Here is a 27,915-nt window from a genome sequence, read left to right on the forward strand (position 1 = left end):
CTGCCAGGCTAGAGGGAAGACACAACGCGCGCAGCGTTTCTCTTCGAGTTTCACGACGCTCTGTAGGAGTGCATATGGAGTATCAGTGTTTATTGTGCGCTTGGTGATGCCATATTTACGCGGGATTCACCGTATGCGGTGTCCACGTATATGTTAAGAACTTCAGCTACCGCAAGAGTTAAATCATGATCATGGGCGTTAGTCGTCGGTACGGAAGTGTGCCACTAGGTGTCAACGTGAGTGAGTCCACATCTGCGGTGCTACATCTGCCAAATAACAATAGACATTTACAAGCTCTGATATGTCATTCCACTAAAGCAACCAACTACTTCTGCGACGACACGTTTCACTTTCGTGTTATACCGATTCCTATGACAGAGGGATCAACCATCTTTTAAATGCGAAGCATTTCTTAGCGAACTTCTGCGACTTTGACCGTATCTATCTATCTATCTATCTATCTATCTATCTATCTATCTATCTATCTATCTATCTATCTATCTATCTATCTATCTATCTATCTATCTATCTATCTATCTATCTATCTATCTATCTATCTATCTATCTATCTATCTATCTATCTATCTATCTATCTATCTATCTATCTATCTATCTATCTATCTATCTATCTATCTATCTATCTAGCCGCCTACGATTTTGTGCCCTCTTGGCCGTTTCGTTAATAGGATGTACACCAAAATTGGTATGGCGTAACATGACTGTATGACGAACATAAATGACCGGTCATAACATGAAAATCATGACATGCATGTCATGAACGACATGATGCCACAGTCTTGGTGCTCTGGCGGCCGTTTCGCTAGCTTGATATACACCAAAATTGGTATTGCGCGACATGACTGTGTGACGAACATAAATAACAGGAGTTAATACGAAAATCATGACACGCATGTCATGTACAGCATGACTTACGTGCCACGCTCATGGTGCGCTGGCGGACGTTTCGCTAGCTTGATATACACCAAAATTGGTATTGCGTGGTATGCCTTTGTGTCGAACATAAATAACAGGAGTTAATTAGAAAATCATGACATGCATGTCATGTCATACAGTCAGCGACTTACGTGCCACGCTCATGGGGCTCTGGCGGACGTTTCGCTAGCTTGATATACACCAAAATTGGTATTGCGCGATATGACAGTGTGACGAACATAAATAACAGGAGTTAACATGGAAATCATGACACGCATGTCATGTACCGCATGACTTACGTGCCACGCTCATGGGGCGCTGGCGGCCGTTTCGCTAGTTGATATGCACTAAAATTGATATGGCGTGACGTGACTGTGTGAAGAACATAAATAACAGGTGGTAACATGCAAATCATGACTTGCATGTCATGTAGGGCATGATTTAGACGCCACGCTCATGGTGCGCTCGCGGCCGTTTTCTTAACTGGATATATACCAAATTGGTCTGGTGTGGCAGGAGTGCGTGACGAAAATAAATAGCAGATCACGCATCGTATATATAAACCAGAATATACGTTTCACTAGCATGGCATATACCAGATTGTACATGCATGCATTCATGACCAATTTGCGATATATAGTGAATTGATGTGACGACATGAATGCTTTCGTTAGCCTCAATGACAAACAAGACGATGTATACAGCTCTTTGCTGGCTGCTTCGCATTACATCGATTCCCACATTGCGTGGGATCTGCCGTTTTTTTCTTTCTATAGCCTCTTAATTCTTTCTTATTCGAGACGCCAAGACATCGCGTCACACACAAAACCGCCTCTCGTCATGGTTCACAGTCTTGGATGGCCGGCAGATCACAAATTGGCTCCTGTCTTGCGCCAGTCCGATGAACGCTCGCTGATGGAGTCGTGCACCAGGCGAACGACGTCGCCTGCGCATCCCCAGGCAACGGTGATTCCCGAGCCTCCGTGGCCGTAATTGTGAATGACGGGAACCTGCGGCGAGGCGACATAATAAAGGGCATTAACATTGTCCGGTTAACAACGCAAGGAAGTAGCCTGACCTGTTTTATATTTCGTGTTCGTTCACGATTAAGTTGACATTGCTATTTATTTATTTATTTATTTACAAGTACCTTACAGGCCTCGCCGATGTATTGTGTAAGGGGGGTCGATACAAAGTAAAAACAAAGTGGGTTAACATCAAAGCCAGTAAGAACAATGCAGAACATCAACAACAACAGCAAAAAAATGTCCAAGTACAAAACTAGTTATATGTATGTCACATGAGTAGGCAATTTTGAAAAACACACAAAAGAAATGCAACAGTGCGTTGGACAGATCGAATGAAACGTAGTGAAATAGACTACGCAGTTTACTGGTACTCATAGGCGTGCGCAGGGTTCCCTATTAGGGGGCGGGGGCGAAGGTTCATTGCAGCGCCCCCCCACCCTACTAAGTCAATGTACGGGGCAGATTTTGCGGCACCCCCCTATTAGCTGATTAGAGGGGGCGGCCGCCCCCCCCCCCCTGTGCGCACCCCTATGCTGGTACTAGTTGGGATAATGAACAAAACAATACAACAGCATCACTTTGATGATGAAATAAAAGAAAAAAGAGATGCACGAGGCACCTAAGGCGAAAGCCTTAGGTGCCTCATCAAACGCGAATAAAAAATAAAGACTACAAAGGCAAGAGAGTGTGAGAGAGGGGGAAAGACACAGAAGTGAGGCACATGCACACATTTACAGCACAGGACGCACTTGCCAGTACTACAGTCATTCCAGCAGGTTCATAGGGAACAGCCCAAATGAATGCGGCCCGTAATGGTTCTAACCTTCATGCATGTTATTCTGTGCTGCGATTGTAGGCGCGGTCGTGGGCCCACTCTACAATGTCCGCCCGTCTGTTAGTATTATTGCTGTAAATGACTCATCCGTATCAGAAATAGTTCAGTGCCGCCGGCGTATACAACGTAAGTCGACGTTTCGCTGACTCGGGGATAGTGATTATTACGTAGTTCATGACAGTGGCCAGTGGCATCGCCAGTTTAATTATCTGTGTTATAAGTGCGGAGCACTTGCGGGGCCCGGGCTGTCGTATGCTGTCGCCGCTTGGCATAACGCAGACAAAACCACGTATAAAAATAGAAAAAAAAGAGAAACCAATCGAAAAATAGAAAGAAAGAAGAAGGGTAAAAGATTGGAAGAAAATTGAAATAAATAGAAATAAACAGAGAAAAAGACAAAAAATGGAAAAGAGAAAAAGAAAGAAAGAGAGGAGGAAAGAATGAGAAAACCGAAGAGAAACAAAGGTGGCTGCCCTGCTCCGCACTTCCTTCAGGCTTTGCACCACGAGTGCGAAGTTACCTTAATTTTTTACTATTGCTAGCATAAAGAAGCAGCTCCATTTCGGCGTGTGATCGGTAAGAACAGCGCATGATTTGTCGATTGAATGCTTTGCCTTGCAGGATTCTGTCATGTGAACGAAAGCAGGTAGAGTAAGCAAGATCACAACACTCTTTGTCGGTTGAATTCTTTGCCCTGATGTTTCCATGGCGACGAAAGCAAGCAGCTATATAAGAGTAATCAAGAGCTCCAGACTCACCTTTGCAACACCATGTTTGGAGGTGAAATCCTCCCTCTCGATCCTCACAGGATTCCTTCCGGGACGAAGGCCCACGAAGTGCCCGATCACCTTGGCATTCTGGAAGTCATCCCAGCGGCAGAGACGCGAATCAGTGCAAGCGTTTGAACCACGATGTCCTCGTGCATGTTGTCGAAGTTCGTGCACAGACTATTACGAACGGATAGGGTGAACTGAGTACAGATTCTAGCATGTCAAATATCATACGTTCAGTAGTTCTCATTATGTATCAATTCCAACTTGGCGAAATCTTTCCTCTTATGGACATGGCACCAAGTACGCCATATTCTTTAGACCGTATATATTCCGAGATTGACAAAGCTGGCCACTCCGTCTTTCTGCCATTGACATATTGAAGGAGAGGGTGCGAACAGACAACTTTACCTTTGTATACGCACTACAGGGGCGTAGCCAAGGGGGGGTTGGGGGGTTCAACCCCCCCCCCCCTCCAAAGTTTTTCAATTTTGCTTGCGTATATATATATATATACACGCATACATACAAACACACGCACGCACATACATAAAGTATGGTTGAACCCCCACCCGAAAAGAATTTCTGGCTACGCCCCTGACGGACTATATGTTTCTTCTATATTCTACGCGATCGCAGTGGGTTATGTCACGCAGACTTGAAGAAAGTCAATGATTAGATCGCTGACTAAACCACTGATTAAACCACTAGAGAACCGCGGCGGGGTTTTCCTCAACTGCATGTCCTGTACTTGCAAGTCACGAGCGACGTGAGCATGAGGGTGACATCATCCACAACGATGCAGCAGCCAGTGCACAATTTCAAGAAAAAAGAAACGAGCAAGAAAAACAATTATAACTTCTGGGCAATATACGCTTCGAAAAGGTGTCAACGTTTATTAAAATGCGGTCGCTCGGACACCAAGGGGAGTACTATACACGCCAGAATGCTGAAGAGTTCTGTGTCACGAAACGATGAAATGATTATCGTATGTACTCTTGTATAAGACGCCCCCGCGCATAGTCCGCACCCCCACTTTCAAGCGCAAAAATTTGAAGAACAACAACAGCAACAAAACAAATCTGTCACCAGTTTTTTCAATTATCCGATGCAGCACTCGCAGCACCACTACTGTGCGTTATGATGTGTATCTGTAGGCCTAGTTCGTGTAAAAACTACGCCTGAGCAAAATTTGATGAACGAAAAACTGGAGCAGCTACGCACTAGTGTTTCGAAGACTGAGGACACAGCGTAACTGGTGGCGTTCCCCTCCTCCTTTCCCTCCTCGTCATCCTCACTTATCTTGTCCACCCCTTGCCATACTATACTATACTGCACTATACTATACTGTACTGTACTATACTATACTATACTATACTATACTATACTATACTATACTATACTATACTCTGCTATACTATACTATACTATACTGTACTGTACTATACTATACTATACTATACTATACTATACTATACTATACTATACTATACTGTACTGTACTATACTATAATATACTATACTATACCATACCGTACATGGCTATGCTCCACCCTCTGTCCTCCTACTCACCCTCGCCACACTTTCCCACCTTCTTGCTATGCTATACTATATGTGGCTACAATATGCTTTCTTTCTCTCTCTCCCTCTTTCTTTCTCTTTTGCTATTTCTTTCTCTCTATTTCGCTTTTTCCTTCTCTTTCTGTCTTGCTTTTTTTTTTCTACCTTTTTGTGCCTTTCTTTCTTTTCTCTCTCTACCTCTACCTTTATTTTTTTATATCTATCTTTCTCTCTCTGTGCTCGTCCTCTCGCCCATCCAAGTCGCGGCATCCCACGCTGGACAAATCGGCGCACGTGTTCTGGGAGCGAAGAAGATCAAGAAGAGGAAGAAGAAAGCGCGCGCCGGCCGAGCAACGCGCTACAATGTAGAGGCCGATCATGATTAGTGATTACGATAGCTTTTGTTCACTCTGCACGGCCTAACGTCGAGCTTAAACAGTAAGACTTTGGTCTGGGCGAGTTGGTTCATAGCAATGGGAAGGCACAGCGCAACTGAGACGATGGACAAGAACACGCAACACACACGAGCGCTGACTTACAACTGGATTTATTTTGCAACCAACTGCCTTATAAATGCGCTTAAACTTGATAAATGACACATCGGAAGTCAAACAGGCAGTTGGTTGGTTATAAGGCAGTTGGTTGCAAAATAAATCCAGTTGTAAGTCAGCGCTCGTGTGTGTTGCGTGTTCTTGTCCATTGTCTCAGTTGCGCTGTGCCTTCCCAGAGTATAAACAGCTGCGCTGTTACAAAAAAGTGCGGGTTATACGTGGGTACATATGGTTTGTCGTGTGCACATGCCGGCTATCTGTAACGAGTGTGTGGCGCCCTGCCTAGCCTAGTTTCATTACCTCGCCAGGTTCGGCGGGCAACCTTGGTCGTGCGTGAAGAATAAACACTGGCTGTGTTCCAATTCTGGACAGCATCGTAGACAGTCTACGCTGTCAGCTTAGAAGACAGCACCGAGCCCACGTTGTCCGAGAAATTGAACGCGTCTAGAAGACGTCTGTGCGACGTGACGCCACCTCGCGTCGACAAGAAAAAGCTAAGAAAAAACAAACGTAACAGTTATTTCTTTACCTTTTTTCGTGTTCAAATCTATCAAAAATTGAACGTAGCTCACATTGAGCGCCTGGAAAAGCGTCTGCTGGTGTGCAGACGACCATACCGGCGACATCAGAGTTATCCGAGCAGTTCGCTGAGCCGCCATCTTGTTTGGACAGCAAAGTAGCCTGCATCGTATTTGTCTCAGATGGTGTCTTTTCGAAGCTGTCTATTTTGCTGGCTACGTGAGTATTGGACTGGGACTTAAGATGGCCGCTGTCCACTTAGCTGTCTATTTAGCTGTCTACGGTGAGTATTGGAACACACCCACTGACGAGCGCGGCTCGGCAGTGAGTAGCTGTTACCCCGCCATGCGTTTGGATCGTCCTTGTTAGAGCGCGGGCGCCTCAGCCCCCCCTCGTCCACGGTCCCTGGGGCAGATTGTGACACTGGCGACGAGTACAGTCAACGAGTCGACCCACGCCTTCGAGAGCGGCGAAACAACGTCCCCCGCATCTGCCGCCATGGCGCTGTACGGAAGGCTCGAGCCGTTCGAGGGAGACGGGTCCGTCTGGCCCATCTATGAGGAGCAAGTTCACGAGTTTTTCCGCGCTAACGACACGCCCGAGGAGAAACAGCGGGGCATTTTCCTGGCAAGTTGCGGAACCCAAGTCTTCAGTCTCCTGCTCGACCTCCTAAAGCCGGCTACACCGCATACCAAGACGCTCAGCGAGCTGCTGACTACACTGCGCTCGCACTTCAGTCCGGCGTCGTCCACGCTAATGGAGCGTTTCCGCTTCAACAACCGGAGCCGCCGGGAAGGGGAGAGCCTCGGGCAGTTCGTCACTGCGCTACGAGGTTTGGCGAGTACCTGCGCCTTCGGGGACCAGCTGGACTCGCTGCTACGGGACCGTTTCGTCTGCGGCATAAACAACCCCGCCATGCAGACACATCTCCTGGAACTTCCCGACCCCTCGCTGGACGACGTGGTGAAAGCAGCGCTGGCGATGGACGCGGCGACAAAAGATGCCGGCGAGATTGCGCGTGCGGCGTCAACGGAAGCGGCGGTCAACAAGATGGTGGCAAGGGGCGGTATATGCAGTCGCTGCGGTGACGCCCATTCCCCCTCACAGTGCCAATTCGTACATTCGCAGTGCTTCACGTGCGGAAAAACTAGGCACCTTGCACGAGTATGCCGAACGGGGAAGCAGAACAGCGGACCACAGCAGCAGCCTGGATCAAGCCCAGGTTCCACACCAGCCCGCGGTCAGGGTAGGCGTCGCAAGTGGCGGCGCGGACGTGCGGCAGCAGGCTCGGGTTCCTCCTCGGCCAGGCTCAACGTCGTGTCCGAGGACCCGCCGATTTTCGACATGTGGCACACAGGCCTTGTCCCGTCGTCTGTGCCGCCGTACGTGCTGACCGTCGAAGTTTGCGGGCGCCCCATTTCCATGGAACTGGACACGGGGGCCAGTGTGTCGGTCATGGCTGGCAAACTTTTCAAAAGGACCTTCCCCAGAGTGGCCGTCGAGGCTTCAGGCGTCATGCTGCGGAGTTACTCTGGAGAGCTTTCCCAGGTCCAAGGTCAGGCCCAGGTCAGCGTTCGTTTTGGCAACAGGGAAGCAACCCTTCCTCTGTATTTGACCAAGGGGTCGTCACCAACGCTGCTCGGCAGAAATTGGATTTGCGCACTGGGTGTTCGGCTGCCAGAAGGCCAGGAAGCAGCCCTACATGGTGTACAAGACATCCCGAGCCTCTTAACAGATTTCCAGTCACTGTTCCAGCCAGGGGTTGGCACATTCGCCGGTACGACTGCTGTCATCCATGTACCCGAGGGAGTCCGGCCTCGGTTTTTCAAGCCTCGCCCGCTGCCGTTCGCGCTGAAGGACGGGGTCACCAAGGAGCTGCAACGGTTACAGCGAGAAGGCATCCTGGTACCATTCAAGACTGCGGAGTGGGCCGCTCCCATCGTTTCTGTCCCCAAGCGAGACGATAGTGTCAGAATCTGTGGGGATTTCAAGGTTACGATCAACCCCGTCGCTACCGTCGAAAAGTACCCCCTGCCTCGGATTGAAGATATCTGGTCGGCTTTGTCTGGTGGCCAGAAGTTCACGAAGCTCGATCTCAGAGACGCGTACCAACAGTTGGTGCTCCAGGAGGCCTCACGGAAGTGTGTCACGATATCGACAACTATGGGGCTTTCCAGTATACGCGTTTACCATTCGGTGTGGCCTCGGCACCAGCCATCTTTCAGAGAGAGATGGACAACCTGTTCAGGGGAATGAGGCACGTGGCAGTGTACTTGGACGACATCCTCGTCACCGGTATTGACGACGGAGACCACATGCAGAATCTGCACAATGTTCTGGCCCGACTTCAGGATGCTGGTCTCAAGCTCAAGCGGGAAAAGTGCGTGTTCATGGTTCCCAGTGTAGAATACCTGGGACACGTCATCTCCCAGGCCGGCCTGACTCCGGCCCCCCGCAAAGTTGAGGCTGTTCTGAAGGCGCCGAAGCCCCGAAACAAGAAAGAGCTGCAAAGCTACCTTGGTCTCATCAATTTCTACAGGAGGTTCCTGCCCAACCTGTCTGCGCATCTACAGCCACTGCACATTCTGCTTCGAGATGGCCAGCATTGGGCGTGGAAGAAGGAGCAGGACGTGGCCTTTGAGCACAGTAAACAGCTAATCACCAAGGCACCGGTGCTGGTGCACTTCGATCCAGCCAAGCCTGTTGTCCTTACTGTGGATGCATCACCATACGGTGTAGGAGCCGTCTTAGCGCACAGAGACAAGGATGGCCAAGAACGCCCGGTGTCGTTTGCTTCTCGTCGTCTTCACACAGCAGAGCAGCGTTACAGCCAGCTGGACAAGGAAGGCCTCGCCCTCATGTTTGGCGTCGAGCGTTTTCACCAGTACCTGTGGGGCCGAAAGTTCGAGGCATTCACGGACCACAAACCACTGCTGGGGCTACTGGGGCCAGACAAGGCGGTCCCCGTGCAGGCATCACCTCGAGTGGTACGATGGGCCTTGAAGCTGGCGGCCTACAGCTACCAGTCGGTGTACCGTCCTGGAAAAGACCTGGGGCCTGCTGATGCCCTGAGTCGGTTGCCGCTGCCAGAGGTGCCTGCTGCTGTTCCAGAGCCAGCTGAAGTGCTCATGCTGGAGCATGCGTACCCAGAGGTACTCTCCAGGTCTGCTGTGTCGCAGGCGACCAGTCGGGACCCGGTCCTGTCCCAGGTGGTGAAGGCAGTATCCCGAGGGGAGGAGTTGGTGCAGCAGCCCTACAGCCACAAGGCCGCTGAGCTGAGCCTGGAGCAGGGCTGCCTACTTTGGGGTTCCAGGGTGGGGATCCCACAAAGTCTCCGGTCCAGGGTCCTGCAGTTGCTGCACGCGGGGCATCCTGGCGTGGTAAAGACAAAGATGGTGGCCCGGTCCCACGTTTGGTGGCCTGGACTGGACCAGGACATCGCTCACATGGTGCAGAGCTGCCAAGTCTGCCAGGAACATCAACGGGCCTCGCGTCATGTGGAGATCACCCCATGGCCATTCCCACAGAGGCCCTGGTCCCGCCTTCACGTCGATTTTGGGGGCCCCTTCAAAGGCCACTACTTCCTGGTGGTGGTCGACGCATTTTCAATGTGGGTGGATGTTCTACCTGTCACCATTCCGTCAGCAGGTGCGACCATTGCAGCACTGCGGCAGGTCTTTGCAGCCCAGGGGCTGCCGGACATCATAGTCTCCGATAATGGGCCCGCTTTCGCCAGCGCAGAGTATCTGGCCTGACTGACAAAGAACGGAATCCGCCGAATGATGGTTCCTCCGTACCACCCTGCTTCAAACGGTGCAGCTGAGCGGGTGGTGCAGACTATTAAGGACAAACTTAAGAAGAGCCAGGCTGGGGATTTCCGTACGCAGGTCGCCCGCATACTCTTCCAGTACCGGACTACACCTCATGATGTCACCGGCCGTGCCCCCTGTGAGCTTCTGCTGGGACGGATGATGAAGACACCATTGGACATTCTGCATCCAGACCTCCGGTCCACTGTGCTCCTCAAACAGCTGAAGCAGAAGCTGGCTGCTGACAAAGGGTGCTGTCCTGGGCCATTGCCGCAGCCTGGAGTGCCAGTATTCGCCAGGAATTTCCGTTCGGGCCCACCTTGGTCTGCTGGACAAGTGGTCTCGCCTGCAAGCTCCTCCTCTCTGCTCGTACGAATGCAGGATGGAACCACATGGCACCGGCATGCTGACCATGTGAGGGCTAACCGCGGGACCTGGCTTGCATCCACGGCAGCACCAGTTGCATCCACGGCAGCACAGTTGCAACCATGGCAACACCAGTTGCGGCCAGTGAGACAGCCATTTCGCTAGCGACAGGCGCCTCCAGTGCTGCGCCACTAGTTGGGCCACCGGCAAGTTCAGTGCCATCTCTGCCAACCACGGCAGAGTCTCAGGAGGAATCAAGCGCGGCTCAGGCAGCACCTGGTGCTACCGCACCTAGTCCCTCAACACCTGTACCCAGGCGGAGCAATCGACGACGAAGGGCACCAGACCGCTTTTCGCCTACCTAAATCAACGTCGAACCGGCTGGGACTTGTGTTTTTTTTATTTTGTGTACAATAACTGGGGGTGAGGGGTGTAACGAGTGTGTGGCGCCCTGCCTAGCCTAGTTTCATTACCTCGCCAGGTTCGGCAGGCAACCTTGGTCGTGCGTGAAAATAAACACTGACGAGCGCGGCTCGGCAGTGAGTAGCTGTTACCCCGCCATGCGTTTGGGTCGTCCTTGTTAGAGCGCGGGCGCCTCGCCCCCCCCCCCCCCCCACCTCGTCCACGGTCCCCGGGGCAGATAGTGACACTATCGTTACGAAATTGCCACCACGTTTCGCACTTATACAAATGCAGGGCATACCTTGAGACTCGGGGCAAGTTCCAGGCAGCCATTCCAGATTTTACTGGCGATGTCCCTGTCCGGAATGAGCGAAGTCTCGTCCACGTCCGCGGTGCCGCCCAACACGACGTCGTCGATGCTGAGAGTGAGAATATACCCGCGTTACCATAACGACGATCAGTGCGTGCGCGCTTAATCCGTTCCATGGTCGGCGTTGTTCTGCGAGGCAGTCGTTCTGTGGAAAGCTTATCTTTGCTGATTTTTAGGGCAGAAATGAAATCTTCGCAGAACATAGGTCAAATATAGGTAAAATACAGGTTAAAGGTTGTACGCAACGCTTACTACGCCGGGGCTCCCGAATGATGGTTTATCCCGATAAAACGCAACATATATGTAAATGCTCTTACGCGTTAGAAACATTGCCCCCTTCCCTAATTCCCCAGTGTGTAGGGTAGTCAACCGGAAGTTTTTCTGGTTATCCCCCCTGCTTTCTCCCTTTCTGCTTCCTTTCTTCATGCCTGGAAAAGCTTACGTGGCGCGTAAAAGAAGTGAACATTCGCAAATATTATTTCAGTGCTCCTCTGACGCTCCAACGAAGCTTGAAGATTTACTGTGGTTCGATTCCCTCGCTCTCTGAACCAGGTGGTGCTTAACACAGCGGAGGAACTGAACGATCAAAGTGATAAAGTGATGCTTATCCCGGCAATGTTCGTGCACGTCAAAGAAACCCAAGTGGTCGAAGTTATGAGGAGCTTTCCGTTACGGCGTCTTTCATAGGTCCGTTCAAGGAGTACTGACACGAATTTTGGAAATTGCTTTAAATGGGCTCCAAATAAAAACACTGGTGTCGGGAACCACAATAGGAGTATCGCGGTCCGTTTGGGACGTTCAAGGAGTACTGACACGAATTTTAAAAATTGCTTTATATGGGCTCCAAATAAAAACACTGCTGTCGGGAACCAGGAGTATCGCGGTGCTTCGCAACGCGTCGAATAAATTTTTATTCCGCTACCTTAAAAAAATACACTGTCGGTTTAGATATTGAAGAGGCAGTTTCATAGTGACGTGTTAACGCAGTCTGACGTCGGTCTGAGTAATGTGCGCACAGCGACTCGATCGTGACTTCCTTGCAGCTGCATATGTCGCATGCTGTCAGTTGCACGTAAACAACGATGAGTGAATATGTAGACCGGCGACTCCGACAGTGATTTCGGCCGCATGCAGGACGCAGAGTTCGCAAACCCAGCGAACTCTGTTGATTCGTCGGGATAATGTCCATCGCGTTGGGGTTGACTGGCAGGTGCTTGGGGATGAAAACTTTAAAATCAAACTAAAATATTCTATACGCGTTTTCCGGCTCCGTTGTTTGGAGAGTGTTAACAGTGCATGTGTAGGAAACGAGAAATGGCCCATTTGCAATGCGACAAACTCGTGACAGTGCTCCTTTCAGCCCCAAAAAGCAACATTTGTCCGGAGCTCATTGTGCATCTCGGTGATAAACGTTTGCACGAAAACAACTACCAACGTCAAAGGCCACACCGTGCCCATACTACGTCTGTCCTTGCGATCGCTGTGCAAAAAAAAAAAAGAAAACAATGACTCACTTTGGTATGACATGGAAGTGGTCCCCCGCGATGATGGCGTGCTTGATCCAAGGGGCGTGCACCTGGCGTGAACGAAAGATGCCAAGGTGAGAGGGAGAAAAACATTCAGGAGCACTTCCCCTATCGGGAAAGGGGGGGGAGGGGGGCAAGCGAAGCTTGGCGTGCCTGACCTACTATCTTTCTTTCTTTCTTTCTTTCTTCCTCTCTTTGTCCTTGCATGCCGACAATTGTACTTTCTTTCGTCCACGTGCTTAGCAGCGCAACGCTTCAGTTGCTTCAGGCAACAACGACGGTCATGCGTTCATATCCAGGCAACAATGAAACTTGGCAACGAGAAATGACAAGTGACCCCGATGAAAGATCAGATCCCCATATCAGAAACGGCTGATCGCCGACAAGCCCACGACCGAGAGGGCGTCAGTTATTGCAAAACGGCGCATACAAGTACGCGTGTGACCGGCGCACCTTCGAGGGCTGCGTTTCTGTACACGCGCCGGTGCAAGGTTTTTCGCATACTACGCCGCCGCCGTCACCGAAATCTGTGACTCATCACAAGCTTTGCTTGAAGATGCAGTCGTTCGATACACAATTTCGACCTTTTGCTTCCCTTTCTCATTATCCTAATACTGAACAACTACAAAATAAACCATCTCCCGCTAAAGGGGACCATGAGGCGATGCGGAGCAGCGTTTCGGCATGTCGAGCCCACGTTTCATCCGTAGCAGTTTCCCGCCGACGTTGCCGTTTGAGCTGGGCTTCCCTAGCCCGCAGCTCGGGGTCCGCTTGCCGACGTTTACGTTGCGCTTCGGCGCGCCGAGCCTTCCGCTGCTCCACCCGCTGCTCCGCGATCTCGGCAGGCTTTAAGGTATTACTGCAATTGGCGCCGACGTTGGCGTTGGAACTCATAACACCGGCGCAGCCGGCGCAGTGACTGAGCGTGTGTACGACCTAACGCGAGCCTTTTATCTAAACGAGGAGGGGGAGTGGAGAGGAGGTGTGTGGAGAGGGTTTGCGCATGCGCAGTAAGGGTGGTCATGCCGCACACCATCACCACCACCGGATTGAACTCCGCCATAAGATGCTTCGCATCTAAAAAATAATGAAATTCATCGTAGACGACGTGATACGAATTCGTGTGGTAGAATTCAACAAGCAGTCCGCCCATTGTTGAATGACGCAATGCAGCGCGGCAACGGAAAGCAAAAACGACACGAGTGTGCAGTCGATCGCGAAAGCTTACGAAATGCGTGATATATATAATGAAAACCTTGGGGGTCAGTAGTACGAATAAGCGTTCGCGATTGCCTGCGCAAGGCGATTTGCCAGCGCATTGTTTATATTTAAGCAGCTGACGTGACTCTGCATTTTTACCTGCTGTGTAAGCAGCAATGCACAATCCGTCTAGGCAAATCTTAAATGGGACGCCTAAACACCGCAAGCTCTTGTTGTTTTTTATTTATGACAACATGAGGTGCTGTATTTTGGCTATCTCTCTGCCATCTGCGTCTTCTCACGTTTGATAGTCCGACGAAAATTATTCCCAGCGCTATTTGTTAACGTTATTATGATTCCTAGAAATAAGTGAATAAGAAAAAATTGGCCGCGTATCTGCGTGCTCCGCTGCAAATGCCGTCTAAAGACGATAGAGGAGGCGCTGCGTGAGACATGGACGCCATCTGGCAATACGTCGGGAAACATGAGCTTGTGCAGAGGGTTTCCTTCCTCCGTGGCAGAGGGCGTTCGTCGGCGCGCATATGGCATTTTCAACGCAGCCGCAGCCGCAGCTTAAGAAACTAGGGTCTTTATAATTATGATCTATGTATTTTTTATTAAAGGAACACACCACCTAATACTTACCTAGTGATGTTGCGCCTCAGATATGCGTAATATTTACTTTTTGATCGACAACGTCCACAAGTATGAACAGCCGTACCAGTTCAAGATGGGTGGGCGGTAAGCAAGTGGTTCAACTTTGGCCGGGTGGCTGAATCGGGTGACAGACAGACAGACAGACCAAAATTTCTGCGTTTAAGTTCCACAAGAAAGACTATCGTCTTTAAAATTACAGGCCCATAAGCTTACTGTCCGTTGTCTACAAGCTATTTACAAAAGTAATTGCTAACAGAATTAATACGACATTAGAGTTCAATCAACCAAGCGACCTGGCAGGATTTCGTATAGGCTTCTCAACAATAGGTCATATTCATACTATCAATCAGGTGACAGAGAAATGCGCGGAATACAACCAACCCCTATACATAGCCTTCATAGATTACGAGAAGGCATTTGATTCGGTGGAAACATCAGCAGTCATGCAGGCACTTCGGAATCAGGGTATCGACGAAGCCTATATAAACATAATGGAAGAAATCTACAGCGGATCCACAGCCACTATAGTCCTCCATAAAGAAAGCGACAGAATCCCAACAAACAAGGGCGTACGGCAGGAAGACACGATCTCTCCAGTGTTATTCACCGCGTGTTTACAGGAGGTTTTCAGGGCCCTAGATTGGAAGGAATTAGGGATACGAGTTAATGGAGAGTATCTCAGTAACCTGCGATTCGCTGATGACATTGCATTGATGAGTAACGCGGCAGACGAATTACAGCTCATGATTACTGAACTGGATGCGGAAAGTAGAAGAGTAGGTCTGAAAATAATATTAATAAAACTAAAGTAATGTGGAATAATCTTGGCAGAGAACAGCGCTTTGCGATAGGTGGCGAGACACTGGTAGTTGTAAAGGAGTACGTTTACTTAGGACAGCTAGTAACCGCGGAGCCGAACCATGAGAGTGAAATAACTAGAAGAAAAAGTTCGGCAGATCCCACGTACCGTGGGAGTCGATGTTATGCGAAGCATGCGGCGGGTAGGTGACAGTGGCGTAACTTTTTTTACTGAGCGACACGTTACAAAATGACGCTAAAGATTTGTATAAATTTTATACGCACACATATATAGGTTGAAGAGCCGCATATGTGTTATATAACCAGTTGTTTACGGTTGGCTAACGCTGCCAATGGCAACGTGGGTATTACCAACACCAGAAGCGGTAAGCTGATATGTAGTGCTTATACGTGTCCCGAGAACGCATGCACGTTTCACGAACCTGTATGCATGTGTGCAAGAAGTTCTTGACAGTTCTTGAACAAGGGCATCATCACCGTGATCAGTGAGCACCAGCAGCTGGTCATGACCTGTTATAGGATCCGGTCGTGATCGTGGTGACGAGGGGTCCATGTGTAGTGAAGTATGTGGTATAGGAGAGGTGTTGGAATTCGTGGATGCCTCGGTCATTTTGTTGACACATTGTCTGTCGATAGAGCCGGCGACATGTCGGAACCTGAAGCCACCCTTCGCGTTGGTGAGGTATAGGCCGTCGAGGCTTGTAGGCCTGGATAGCGCTACGTAGACCAACATCAGAGGGTGGTGTTTGTCATATTCGTAGACTACCTGGGCGTATGTGGCCTATGTAGCCGAGTCTACAAAGCGTCTGTCAATCAATTTGGCATCATCCTCGGTCAGCATAGGCCATCGCCCAGCCTCCTAAGAAATGAAGAGGACACTGCGTCGTTCTGGCGGACGAAGTGCACTTTACCGTGCGGTGATGTGGATATCATATGTAACTTTCGTTAATCTATTCCTCCGGGGTCGAGCAATGCTTCAATATAGCTTGCTGAGTCATAGAAATACAAACGTTATGTTTACTAGACTGCTATGAAAGCGGAGCCAACACTGGAACTACAGACGTTAATCCGATATGGCGCCTGTATCGTAGGAGAACACATCGTAGGAGTACCATGTAGTGTTCATTGCTTTCTTGTGAAATTGGATAGCTAGCACCACAACCACAATTGACGTTGCACCGCTATTACGCCTGCGTAGGCTGTTTTTCCAAACCAGTTTATAGACCTGGCGTAGCTCAGTGGTAGAATACCTGATTGCCATGCAGAATGCTTGGGTTCGATTCCTGCTGGGATCATAATTTTCATTCTTTCCATTCGTTGAGTCAACGCTTCCGATGTCGGTTTTCCTTAACGCTCTAGCATTTAAGTTACCAATGTCTGTTCTCGCCGTTCCTGGGTAGATATAAACTGTCAATCACCTGTGGCGCATACCCGTACACCGCGGCCCGTGGTAAACGGGTATGCGACACACGTGTCTAGTGGAAAGGGTTTGACGACGTACGCGACAGGATTTTAACGTTATTCATGTCATGACCCGGCAATCATATTCGTCAAATCTTCTTACCCTCCCATGCAAATTTTGGTCTACACCAAGTTAAGGAGGCGATCATGAGAGCACCCAGACGTAGGCGGCTAGATAGATAGATAGATAGATAGATAGATAGATACGTAGATAGAAACGCTCAAAGTGCCAGAGGTTCGCTAAGAAATGCTTCGCATTTAAAATACAGAATCCCGTGATTCGAGATCGCTGACACAAGCCTTCGTTCAGGCAGTGAAGATGCCGATGACGATGATAATGAGAAAAGAAAAAGAGGTACACAATTTTACATGCGATTCGTCTCACCCTTATCGTCTGGCCTCGTATGGCGTGCACCTTGGGATCATGGACAAACGCACCGGCTCCGAAGCCTGTGCAGTTGACGATGACGTCATATTTGTCTGCAATCTGCAAGAGAAGGCGAATGCGCCAAGCTGTAGTATTGCGCCTCATAGTCACGTGACAGTCAACTCTAACTTCAAAAAAAAAGTCACAGTTTCGCCGCAAGCAGCCGTGACTGCGAGTCGGCCTGGTTGGAATCAATTCATCTTGACAATATTTGCTCCAAAACACAGGGACAAAGAGCAACACAAGGACGATGCACCCGTCATTGTGTTGCTGTTGTTTGTGCCTGCCTTTTTGCGCAAATATTGTCGAGATAGGCGGGCATGTGCATGCATGTGTGTGTGTGTGTGTGTGTGTGTGTGTGTGTGTGTGTGTGTGTGTGTGTGTGTGTGTGTGTGTGTGTGTGTGTGTGTGTGTGTGTGTGTGTGTGTGTGTGTGTGTGTGTGTGTGTGTGTGTGTGTGTGTGTGTTTTCAAAGGGGGAGAAATGCAGATGTTCCCAGTCTATGGTGTGTTGAGTCGTGCACGTGCAAGTAATTACATGTTGTTAAGAATCTACCGTTCTACGACGTGACTCATAATGAGATCGTTCTTTCAGCACGTGAAACCCCAGAATATCTGTATGTGTGTACGATACAACATTGGCGTACAGTTGTAACATACATTGACCTGTTTTCGGCTAGCTATAACATACAACCGCTTTCAAGGTGTGTTGCCTCCGCTACATTGACGGACAGTCGACTGCACAATAGAAAAAAGAAGTGCACCAACTCTCCTTCCTGTGCGTGTATCCATCTACCGTCCTATAGCAATAATAGTCATGTACATGGACTCAAGGCTTCCAAATCGAAATACCTTTTACTAACCTCTTCAAGGCTTTTGACTCTGCACTGCATCAGGCGCCCACCACGGCTCTGAAGACTGGAACGGTTTGGAAAAAGAAAGTTTAGTATGATATGCTGGATCTGTCTTATCACACATTTTGCTATTTAACATGTTTTATAGTGATAGAAATTATATGAACACTCTCTGCTGGTTCCGTGATGGCGACGTGAGCATCGCCCCGCCCGTCGTATATTCTACGTGTGAGTAAAAGCGCGCGAGCGCTGCTGACGAATGTGGCTGAAGCAGAGATGAAACGAGCCGGCCATCTCCGTAGCACGGAGGGAGCATGCGATAACATCACCCCGCGTGCGAGCGCTGCCGCCGATGGCTCTTCTAGCACAGAGGGAACGCCCCGCCTGTATTTCATCGGGCGAAGGATCGTGAAGGGGTACCGGTGTGGGGGACGACGGGGAGATGCGTCGCCCGGGCATCAATTGCGGAATTTAATCAGAAGGGCGCGGTCGCGCGCGCTCATACCTTTCTACGTGCTGTGCTCTTAACGCGAAGCGTTAAGAGCACAGCACGAAAACCGCTTCGCTCTCTGGAGCAGCCGTATTTTCTTGCGCCAGCGTTTTGTTGAGTTACACGAGGTCGGGTCCCAGAGGAGCTATAGCTACTAGACTTAATTCATATTACATTCCAATTTGTTGCTATCGCGTTCATTGCTCCGCCCTTGCGGCGGAACTGTGAGATTTTTCCCTTTTTTAATCTACTTTTCTGCTCCAGAGCACGTAAATAAATAAAGATTTCTTTCCTTTTAAATTCTGCATATAGTTGACAATTTAATACATTTACCACCAATGCAGTGTTGCTTACTCGCCTTTTTCATTTATTAATATTTCTATACCATATTACGATATTTTTTTAATTGCATTGTTTCGTTTGCTACTGGCGAGTCCGTGTCCGCTTGGGGCTGAGTGAGTTTCATTTATTTTGCCGAGATATGACAGAAAGACGGTCTATACAGATACGATCTACAAATACGAGTAGCTTTCATATTGTATACGCAACGGAAATTTTTGAAACAGCTGTCTTAGAATTCTGTGACTTTCGACGACAACACTTACCGTTCCATGAGGTATGGCAGGAATTTCTTGCATTCGATTGTCAGCGAAATCATGTAGCTGCCGTACCTGAAACGGGGGAAGGTAATATATATGTCAGCTTGGTTGCTTCTATTAAACGTCTGAAGAACACACTTTACTGTTAAAGCATTAAAACCCTGCAAGCGTGGTAAATCAGGAGGGGAGGCAGGGGATGCAGGTGTAGATGGTAATATTTAGAGGAAAGCCCAGTCTCACGGCACATGTCCCCATAACCCCCTCCTAACACTTGCTCAGTCTCTGGGTGCTAACGGTGAGTGAGAAGCTAGTCCTCATTGGAATTAACTGCTGTGTTAAGTATGGAAAGCGGCGCAACACGAAATAAAGATGTAGACGAGGGAACGTGTATACAAGCGCACACTAACGGTTATTTTCGAAAGAACACTCAGTATACATGATAGTACATAGTAGCTCGGTAGCGCGCTTATATATATATATATATACATATATATATATATATATATATATATATATATATATATATATATATATATATATATATATATATATATATATATATATATATATATATATATATATATATATATGCACGTGTTCCATCGTCTACGTCTTTGTCTCGTGTTGCGCTGCTTTCCTGTATTTACCTATGCACCAACTAACCCAAGAACGGGTTTTATTAGATTGACTGCTGAGGGATCAACTCTTGGTGCCACTGCTGTTATTCCTATTGTTGCTGCTATGCATGACTGTTCGCAGAGATGGGCATTTGACACGGCAGCCTGCTCAAGCAGCCGTAACAGAGCATTCATTTCACATGCTTGATTATTATAAAACACACGCAGTTTGACTACATTGATTAAACGTCCCTGGGCATTGACACAGACCATAGGGATGACTATATGCTGCACCTATTCTGCAGGAATTTCATAAGGGTTACGCTTGAATTGCTTGCAAGTGTGCCAGTGCTGGCTTTTCCATACGCACACACGATCACACGCGCGCACACACACACACACACACACACACACACGCACGCACACGCGCACACACACACACACACACACACACACACACACAGTCCATGAGTTGCTAAAGTGTAGTTACGCCCGGCTGAGAAGTATGGTCTATTGCAGGAACGGTATTCGTATGTTCCGAAGACTGTTCCTAAATATTAAAAGTACAAGAAATGAACCGTATCACTTTAGATCTTTGTACTTTGCACATGGTACGCTTGATGAAATTGTTGCTTTCTTTTTTTTTTTTTTGTGAAGTGCGCAGTAACTTCAGCTTTCCTATAGGGTACTATTCTTTTTTTTCTGCAGTGCTTCATATGTGGGACTCACCTATATCTTTTCGGGAACAATGACAGCTCCCTTTCCGTCAGCTCTCGGTAGTGGAAAAATACGTCGGCGTAGGAAGGCCGTGGCTGAAAAGGAATAGCGAAAACGCGTGCTCAATATTTCCGTGCTTCTATGGTAAATTTTAAAGGAGTCTTCCGTGCAGCACAGCGGCGTAGCCAGATATTTTGTTCGGGGGGGTCGGGGGGGGGGGGGGGGTGGAGTTCAACCGTACTTTATGTATGTTCGCTCAAACATTTCAGGCGGGTTTGAACCCCCCGGCTACGCCAGTGGTGCAAAGCGTATTTTTCCCTATTGAGGAGGACTAAGGCGCCAGGGCTCGCATCCGAAAATTTCGTTGAGTCGCAGCATCAACGATTCGATGTGCGCGTGTTCCGAGATTTTGTGGCAATCCCATTTGTGAAAGCAACAGGCTAAGCCACGCAGGGTCACCAACATCACCCAAAGAAGGAGTGAGGGCGATGCGGTGCCGTCTACCTAAAGCTAACGCTTTATAAGCGGATTTAAACGGACAATAAGGGCAAATATTAAGCCGACGCAGACTGGTAAAGTACCATTCCAGAAGCCTCGACTTGTGCTAAGAAAATCTCTAGTTTCGTAGAAACTTTCGGTTCAAGTGTCCGCATGGGTACCCCTAGCGCAATATAAATCGCTCGCATTTGAGCGAGGGCTTGTGACGTCGCATGTGCCGCAACCGCCCTCTTCTGTCCCGCACGTGGCGCCACGATTTCTTGCGTGAAACACTAAGGCCAAACCACATGCAGCGTTTCTGCCAGCGTTTTCTGGTGTTGCGGCCAACCGCATGAGAAGCGCTAACGCCAGCGCCAGCCCAGCGTCTCACATTGGGACCAAGAGGGGATGAACCTAACACCTCGCAAAGCAGTGTGCAGTTTCCGTCAACGGACCATAGCTTTTATGTCTCACTTGCAGTTTTGTAGTGCGAAAGACGAGTCACAGTGCTGCCAAAAGGTCTATTTTGCTTTATTTTACTTGTAGCGCCAGCTATTGAGATTAAGGAGAACCACAAACTCGTAATATGTGGCCTTCGAGCTTGAAGTTGTCGCACATCTTTGACGCCACGTTTCGGCCAATACACTCATTTCTGCTAAGCCTACCGATGAACTTGAGTGTGGATCTTGGAACCAGTTTAAATATATCACGAGCGCTTTGCTGCCGAAGCTTCTAGGGAACAAGCTAAATCATATAGAAGCATCAGTTGAGAACTTGCGGGCCACAATATGCCCGGCGACGACTTAATAGATCTTAGGCCGGCGGCAGCCATTTTGGCAACAGCGACGATGCCATTACGTAGGCGGAAGTCGCTGCCAGCTGCGCGCTGATTGGCGCTGCGTCCATAGCACTGCTTCCGGCATCGACGCCGACGCTGCCGATGTCTAGGACGTCCTGAGGTGGAAGTTTCGGCCACCGTCACCGGTAGCGTCGACGCCGAGTGACACCGGGGAACGAAGCGTCGGGAAAACAATAACGCTGCATGTGCATGGTTCAGCCTTAAAGTGCTCAATCAACCAGTCAAGCAAGCAATCAATCAATCAATCAATCAATCAATCAATCAATCAATCAATCAATCAATCAATCAATCAATCAATCAATCAATTTTTATTGTGTATTATAAATGTAATGAGCGACTATTTTTATACACGTTTATTTAATTACAGGGCTGGGCAAAGATACTTTGAAATTGTATCGCGATACGATACAAGATACTTAGGCAAGAAGTATTTGAGATACAGATACAAGATACTGCAACACTGATTGTGTCCGATACGATACATTCCAATTGTATCTTAAGATACTTCGATACATTCTCAAATTTGTTATTATATATCTATATAATGCAGCATTAAACGCCTATGCACATCAATGTTCGCTTGTCAATTTATTAACTGCGACCAACTGTATTTCACTTGAACGGAAACTGTTATATCTCGAAAGTTTTGTACTTGCTCAAGGTATACCTGTTTTATTCCGAAACAACTTATTGGCGTTGTGTTAGCTGCTTAACGGGACTGCTCTTTATACATTTCGCTGATAGCGCTTCTGTGCAGCTTTTGTAATTCATGGGAGCCGCTGCTCTGCTTGTTGACCAGTAAGCGGGTTGTCAACTAACCATATGAACTTCAATAAGAGCCTCCGCACGATGGTGCAAATACCGCTGTGGAGTTCTACCCTGCCGGTAAACATATTACGGTTTTAGCAATAACAGATCACCGGACAGGTGTACGTCACCAAGAACATGTGCAGCCCAGAAACGTTTCAGACGTATTGTACAGTTGCGCAAAGCGCTGCAGGAAACCGCCACTATTCACACTATTGCCATTTATACTAGATCCGATTACTTAGTGATTAGAAACAGTAAAAAAATTCAGGGAAGCCTAAACAACGAAAACAAATATATCTAAGTAAAATAGAAAAGTGGTTCCCTATCAAACACAGCGAATAAGTACACAAACACGATACACGAAACACCCTCAAGAGCTAATAATAACTGCGTTCTACGTCGAAAAACCGCGATATGATTATGAAAGACGCTGTATGGAGGGCTCCGGAAATTTTGACAACCTGGGGTTCTAAAACCTACATATATACACACGGGCCTTTACCATTTTCCCTCCATAAAAATTCGGCTACCGCGACCTTCGCGCCAGCAGTCAAGCACCCTAACCCCTAGACAACCGTGGCGGGTAACCCCTCATAGCTACAACAATTAAATTCAGTATCTATGGAAAATGGCGTAAAACAAATCTTTGGGACTCTCATAAGAAAAACGGAGCAATTGATATAACAGTGTTTCTCGAATACCTTTGCGAACCTAATTAAGATGGCGCCTAATAATTTACGTTATTATAACACCAACTCAATTTTGCTATTTTACTTAGCAGTAAGCTGAATTATCGTTACTGTATACTCAAGGCGCGCCCTTGAGTTTTTGTTTCAATATCACCATTTGTTCTCAACATCACCATTACATAGCAGTAAATTCAAATGGAATATAAATATGTAAACAGTAGCAGAAATGACGCAGACAGTGAAAACTGGAAATAGAACAGAGAGCTTACCATGGAAGCACGCCATATTGCAGTAAGCAGACCGGCAGAAAAAAGATAGTCATAGGTAATGTATGGAACGGACAGCCAAGAAAGAACGTCTGCTAACAATCAAATTATGATTTTAAAAACTCTTTGAAAAAAAGAAAAAAAAAGACGTACGCCAAGATAACGTCTGTTAGGTGAATGCTTCTTCTGTTAAATCCAGCATCGGTACCGTTGGTGCTATAGCTGTTGGAATCTTATTTGCATATTAGTCAATATCAACGCATGTAATGCAAATTTACATCCACGAGATCCTTCAAATCGCCGATGTGTGAAAGCCACGAGAGGCAAAGCAACCCGCCATTCTTGCATTCTTCAGACTTCGTAACGAAGCACCACACAAGAGGAACTTCGATAATGACTCTACAGAGTCATCAGCATGTGTGCTAAAGGCGCCGCACGCATTGTAGTACGCGGTGCAGGGGAGTGGCTAAGTGCCAAGTGGTCATGTCACTGACAAAACTAAAAAAAATATGAAACAAAAATTCGGCTGGGCGCAGATCACGCGCTCGTCTGTCGAGACGTCACGAGTGCTGCCTCGTAACTCGGCTTAACCAATATACAGGGACGCTCAGAGCTTATCGTCTATCCTCGATGGAAAACTCTTGCGGAAAAATCAAATAATGTCACTGCCTTTAGTTTTATTCTGGTGACTTAGTGGCAGCAGTATCAGCTTGAGAAGCGAAGCTCAGCCAACGTTTATTACTTCGCACGGTAGTGAGGCGATCGCAGTATCTTTTATCTTAAGATACACGATACATTCTTCAAAGTATCGGAAATACAGATACAGATACTTGTTTTCCGAGACGTATCGCGATACAGATACAAGATACCCAAAGAGTATCTAAGATAGTATCGAAGATACATGTATCTTCGATACTGCCCAGCACTGCACGTACTACTCCTGAGACCATTAGACCATTCAAGGGTTGTAGCAGGGGTCCTTTTTTTGTCCCAGTTGTTACTTCTTTGGGTTTGAGCAGCGCGCTCTTTTCGCAAACGCAGCCGCTGCAGCGAGCGAAGTGACGTTCGTGCACTCTGTAACTTCAACGCAAGCTATCCGGTGAAAGCACAAGACGAACAAACCGCCCCCATCACGAGATAAGCGCGCGCGCGGGGTCCACTACGCCCTGCATATAGGGCAAAGTACAGCAGAGCGCGCGCATCGCGACGAGCGGGGCGACGACCTTTAAATCGCGCGCCCTTCGCGCCATCTCGCTGGTAATGCAGAAAATACGCTGAAATGCTCCCGAGATCTGCGTACCGCCAGCGGTAAGTGGTTTATATGAATAGCTCGCCGTAAGTATCCTGAGGTACGAACGTTTCGTGGCCTAACCGTCTAACGCCGCGCGCTGCGGAGCGAGAGGTCGCCCGTTCGAATCCGCGAGTCGGAAAGTGCCTTTTTGAATTATTTTTCTTTGAGGCTTTATATATATATATATATATATATATATATATATATATATATATATATATATATATATATATATATATATGCACGAGACACGACGGCGACGCCGATGGCAAAAACCAGCCGACAGTCTGCTATCGCAAGAAAGTGGAAGTGATGAAGTGTTTCCCACAAAGGCCTGCTTTTGGTCGCCGGCTAAATGGGTGTTGAAAGTAGGAAATAAACGGCTGTTGAAATGCAACCCCAAGCGTCTTCGGTCGCCATCATCGTCAGAAGTCTGCATATAGTCATAACCCTTCACATTAAACAATGACGGTACAGGTTCAAATGAGTAAAGGTCAAGGGAAAACTTGGCGCCCCTCTTAGAGGATTAGGCCGGTAGGGGCGGCCGGTACTCAGATGTGTACGCGCACTTTAAAGAGTCCAGGTCATCTAAGGTAATGAGAGCACCCACTCTACGGCGTGACCTTTGTTCATATCGTGCCGTTGCCACGTAAAAGACTCAATTTGTGTTCAAACAGAAGATCGGAATGTCAACTGTATACTCACGGTGGGCTCTTCCGTGAGGATATAAGCCGTCATGATGGCCAGACCCCGCTCATTAGAGTCGGCGCCCTCCGCTAGGTGTCGGTAGAAGCTGAACGCGTCGACGCACCATGATCTATAGCAAGGACATCGTGAGGTTACAGTTATCCTACAGCTGCTCCTATTCAGAAAATAATATGGGAAATAGCTCTTCGAACGAACTCAGCCATGCAATATTAAATGCAGGAGACTCGTCGTCCTACATGACATTCGCATAGGGTTTTTTTTCCAAAACAATTTCATGAACTAGTGTGGCTCTGTGGTAAAACACCTGCTTGCCACGCAGAAGGCACGGGTTCGATTTCCACTAGAATCGACGATTTTTACTATTTATTAATGCGAAGGCCCTATATGCCTCATCCAACGCCAAATTTGACCGTTGGCATCCCGCGGCGTCGGGGACGAGTGATGCGAAAAATCATCACGTGATGACGTCAACATTACACGTCACAGATCGCCAAAAATGTGTGACGTCATCGCGTGACATCTTAGTTTGGCCAAAGGTGGTCCAATCACGGAGGCTATGCAGAACCAGGTAAGGTGCCTCCGATCTTCGAGGCAGTGCAAAACTACATTAGGTACGGAAAGCTTTCAAAGTGAGGAGGGGCAGGATGAATACATCGACTGAGAAGAAAAAGAAGATGGCTTTCGCTTTCGAGTCGTCTTAAGTCAATGCATAAGGGACCCTCTCAGCTTTTATTTGCCACTATTTATTTATTTAATATTCCCTCACGGACAACGCCGACACAGGAATTACTGCCCGTCACAATACGCTGAATGCTGCGACACACCAAACCTCATTCACATCACTTGGTATTGCAGACAAATGCCGACAGAGGATAAGACCCCTGACACACGAGTACAAATAAAGTACTTTGCGATAAACAGCTTTCGTTGCTCTGGAGGTCCCCTTGCAGAAAGGAGTTGCGCCGATTACACACGGCACCGCACTAAGTTTTTTACGTGGTTCCTCAGATGAACGCCGCAAAATGTGTCTACCAATCACGCACTTTAGTTTTGTTTTCAAATCGTAAAAATGAAATGTAGAACGCGGGCGCGCGTGACGCACATGAATGCGTTGACGATCACTGGGAAAAATTGTCAGACCTGCAGCTGACTCCATCGGACAGCGTAAAGATGGCTTGCATGCGACCTCGCGGACGCAGCTTCTGAACGTACTAGTATTCCAAAAATGGCGGCTTTGATGACAAACAAGTTGCGGTTGGCCTACTACAATGTGATAATGACGTGGCAGTAACGCCTCTGTGCGTGATTAACGAAAGAACCTGCATGTGGCGTTTTGATAACATTAATGTGCCATCACAAACCTCGCGTTGGTGCTCCAGCACAGCGATTTCAGTGACGTCAGAGCAAGCCATCTATAGAAGATTTTACGTAAGACATATGGACGCCGCCTCCTTGGGCTGTCTTATTTTTGCATATCGCGACGTGAATTGATAAGGTCAGGAAACGTCGAATACACCAAGTCAACCATTTTCACGCGTGTACGTCTACTGCGGCACTGTTCGTTCAGTTGTTACAAGGTACAAAACGGCAAGGTTAACATCCCAATATGGCGGCACCGAAACCCATCCGCAAGGTAGTCTATATAATGACAGTGATGATGGCTTGCGTTTTCCGTACCTGAGTTTCTCTTCAGATACACCATGGATGATGTAAGGATCGAAGAATCCCGCCGCCACATCGCCCGTCGTGTGTGATCTGAAGTCCTCGGCGAGCACAGTCACGTGGATATTACCGGGCTCCACTTCCTCGGCAATGCGCACGGCGGTACTGAGGCCCACGATGCCGCCGCCTACCACTGCTACTCGCCACGGTGACGTCATTCTCTCCTGGATGGAACCACGAGCTGGTGAGTTCTAAGCAACGTTACCAGATTAGCTTGAGTTCTAAATGCGTCATGGCGCGAACTGAAAGAAAGAAAAAATCACGCCATATCCACGAAGTGAGTGATGATTGAGGAGCTGGCTCGGAGATAATCGGGTAAACCGTGAAGGCTCCGTACAATTCCTCTACTGTCATATAAAGACGTCACACGTTGTTATAGTAGCGATTGTGGTCAGGTTGTTGTCGAACCATCGAGGTCGAGGAAATCGCGCTTGAAGCGCGCGTCGGCGCCACCAACTTCAGGTAGCGACCGCTTTCGGCGCTTGGCCGCTGCATCCCGCGCCCATACATTTTCGAGGTTCTCTTGTCGCTGCTACCGCGCTGCTTCGGCTTCGCGAGCTTGTATCTCGGGGTCCGCACGACGCT

The 27,915-nt window shown here is 48.3% G+C and overlaps 3 protein-coding genes across 4 annotated transcripts in view; all 3 read right to left on the bottom strand.

The window, feature by feature from the left end:
• LOC125760108 (uncharacterized) overlaps window positions 1-27,915 on the bottom strand; it is a 250,705-nt gene that overhangs the window by 109,936 nt on the left and 112,854 nt on the right. The gene's annotated exons all lie outside the window — the stretch shown is intronic.
• LOC119372509 (D-amino-acid oxidase) overlaps window positions 1-27,915 on the bottom strand; it is a 236,917-nt gene that overhangs the window by 102,649 nt on the left and 106,353 nt on the right. The gene's annotated exons all lie outside the window — the stretch shown is intronic.
• LOC119372508 (D-amino-acid oxidase-like) lies at window positions 1,755-27,488 on the bottom strand. Its single transcript, XM_037642985.2, has 10 exons — window positions 27,286-27,488; window positions 25,606-25,717; window positions 20,521-20,603; window positions 19,181-19,246; window positions 18,095-18,149; window positions 17,192-17,293; window positions 12,658-12,719; window positions 11,075-11,192; window positions 3,555-3,653; window positions 1,755-1,943 (listed from the first exon to the last, which is right to left on the bottom strand). Exons 1-10 carry the CDS (start codon window positions 27,486-27,488, stop codon window positions 1,803-1,805), a joined length of 1,041 nt encoding a protein of 346 aa, XP_037498913.1. The 3' UTR covers window positions 1,755-1,802.

This window comes from Rhipicephalus sanguineus, chromosome 10 (assembly GCF_013339695.2).
Source record: "Rhipicephalus sanguineus isolate Rsan-2018 chromosome 10, BIME_Rsan_1.4, whole genome shotgun sequence".
Classification (NCBI taxonomy): Eukaryota; Metazoa; Arthropoda; class Arachnida; order Ixodida; family Ixodidae; genus Rhipicephalus; species Rhipicephalus sanguineus.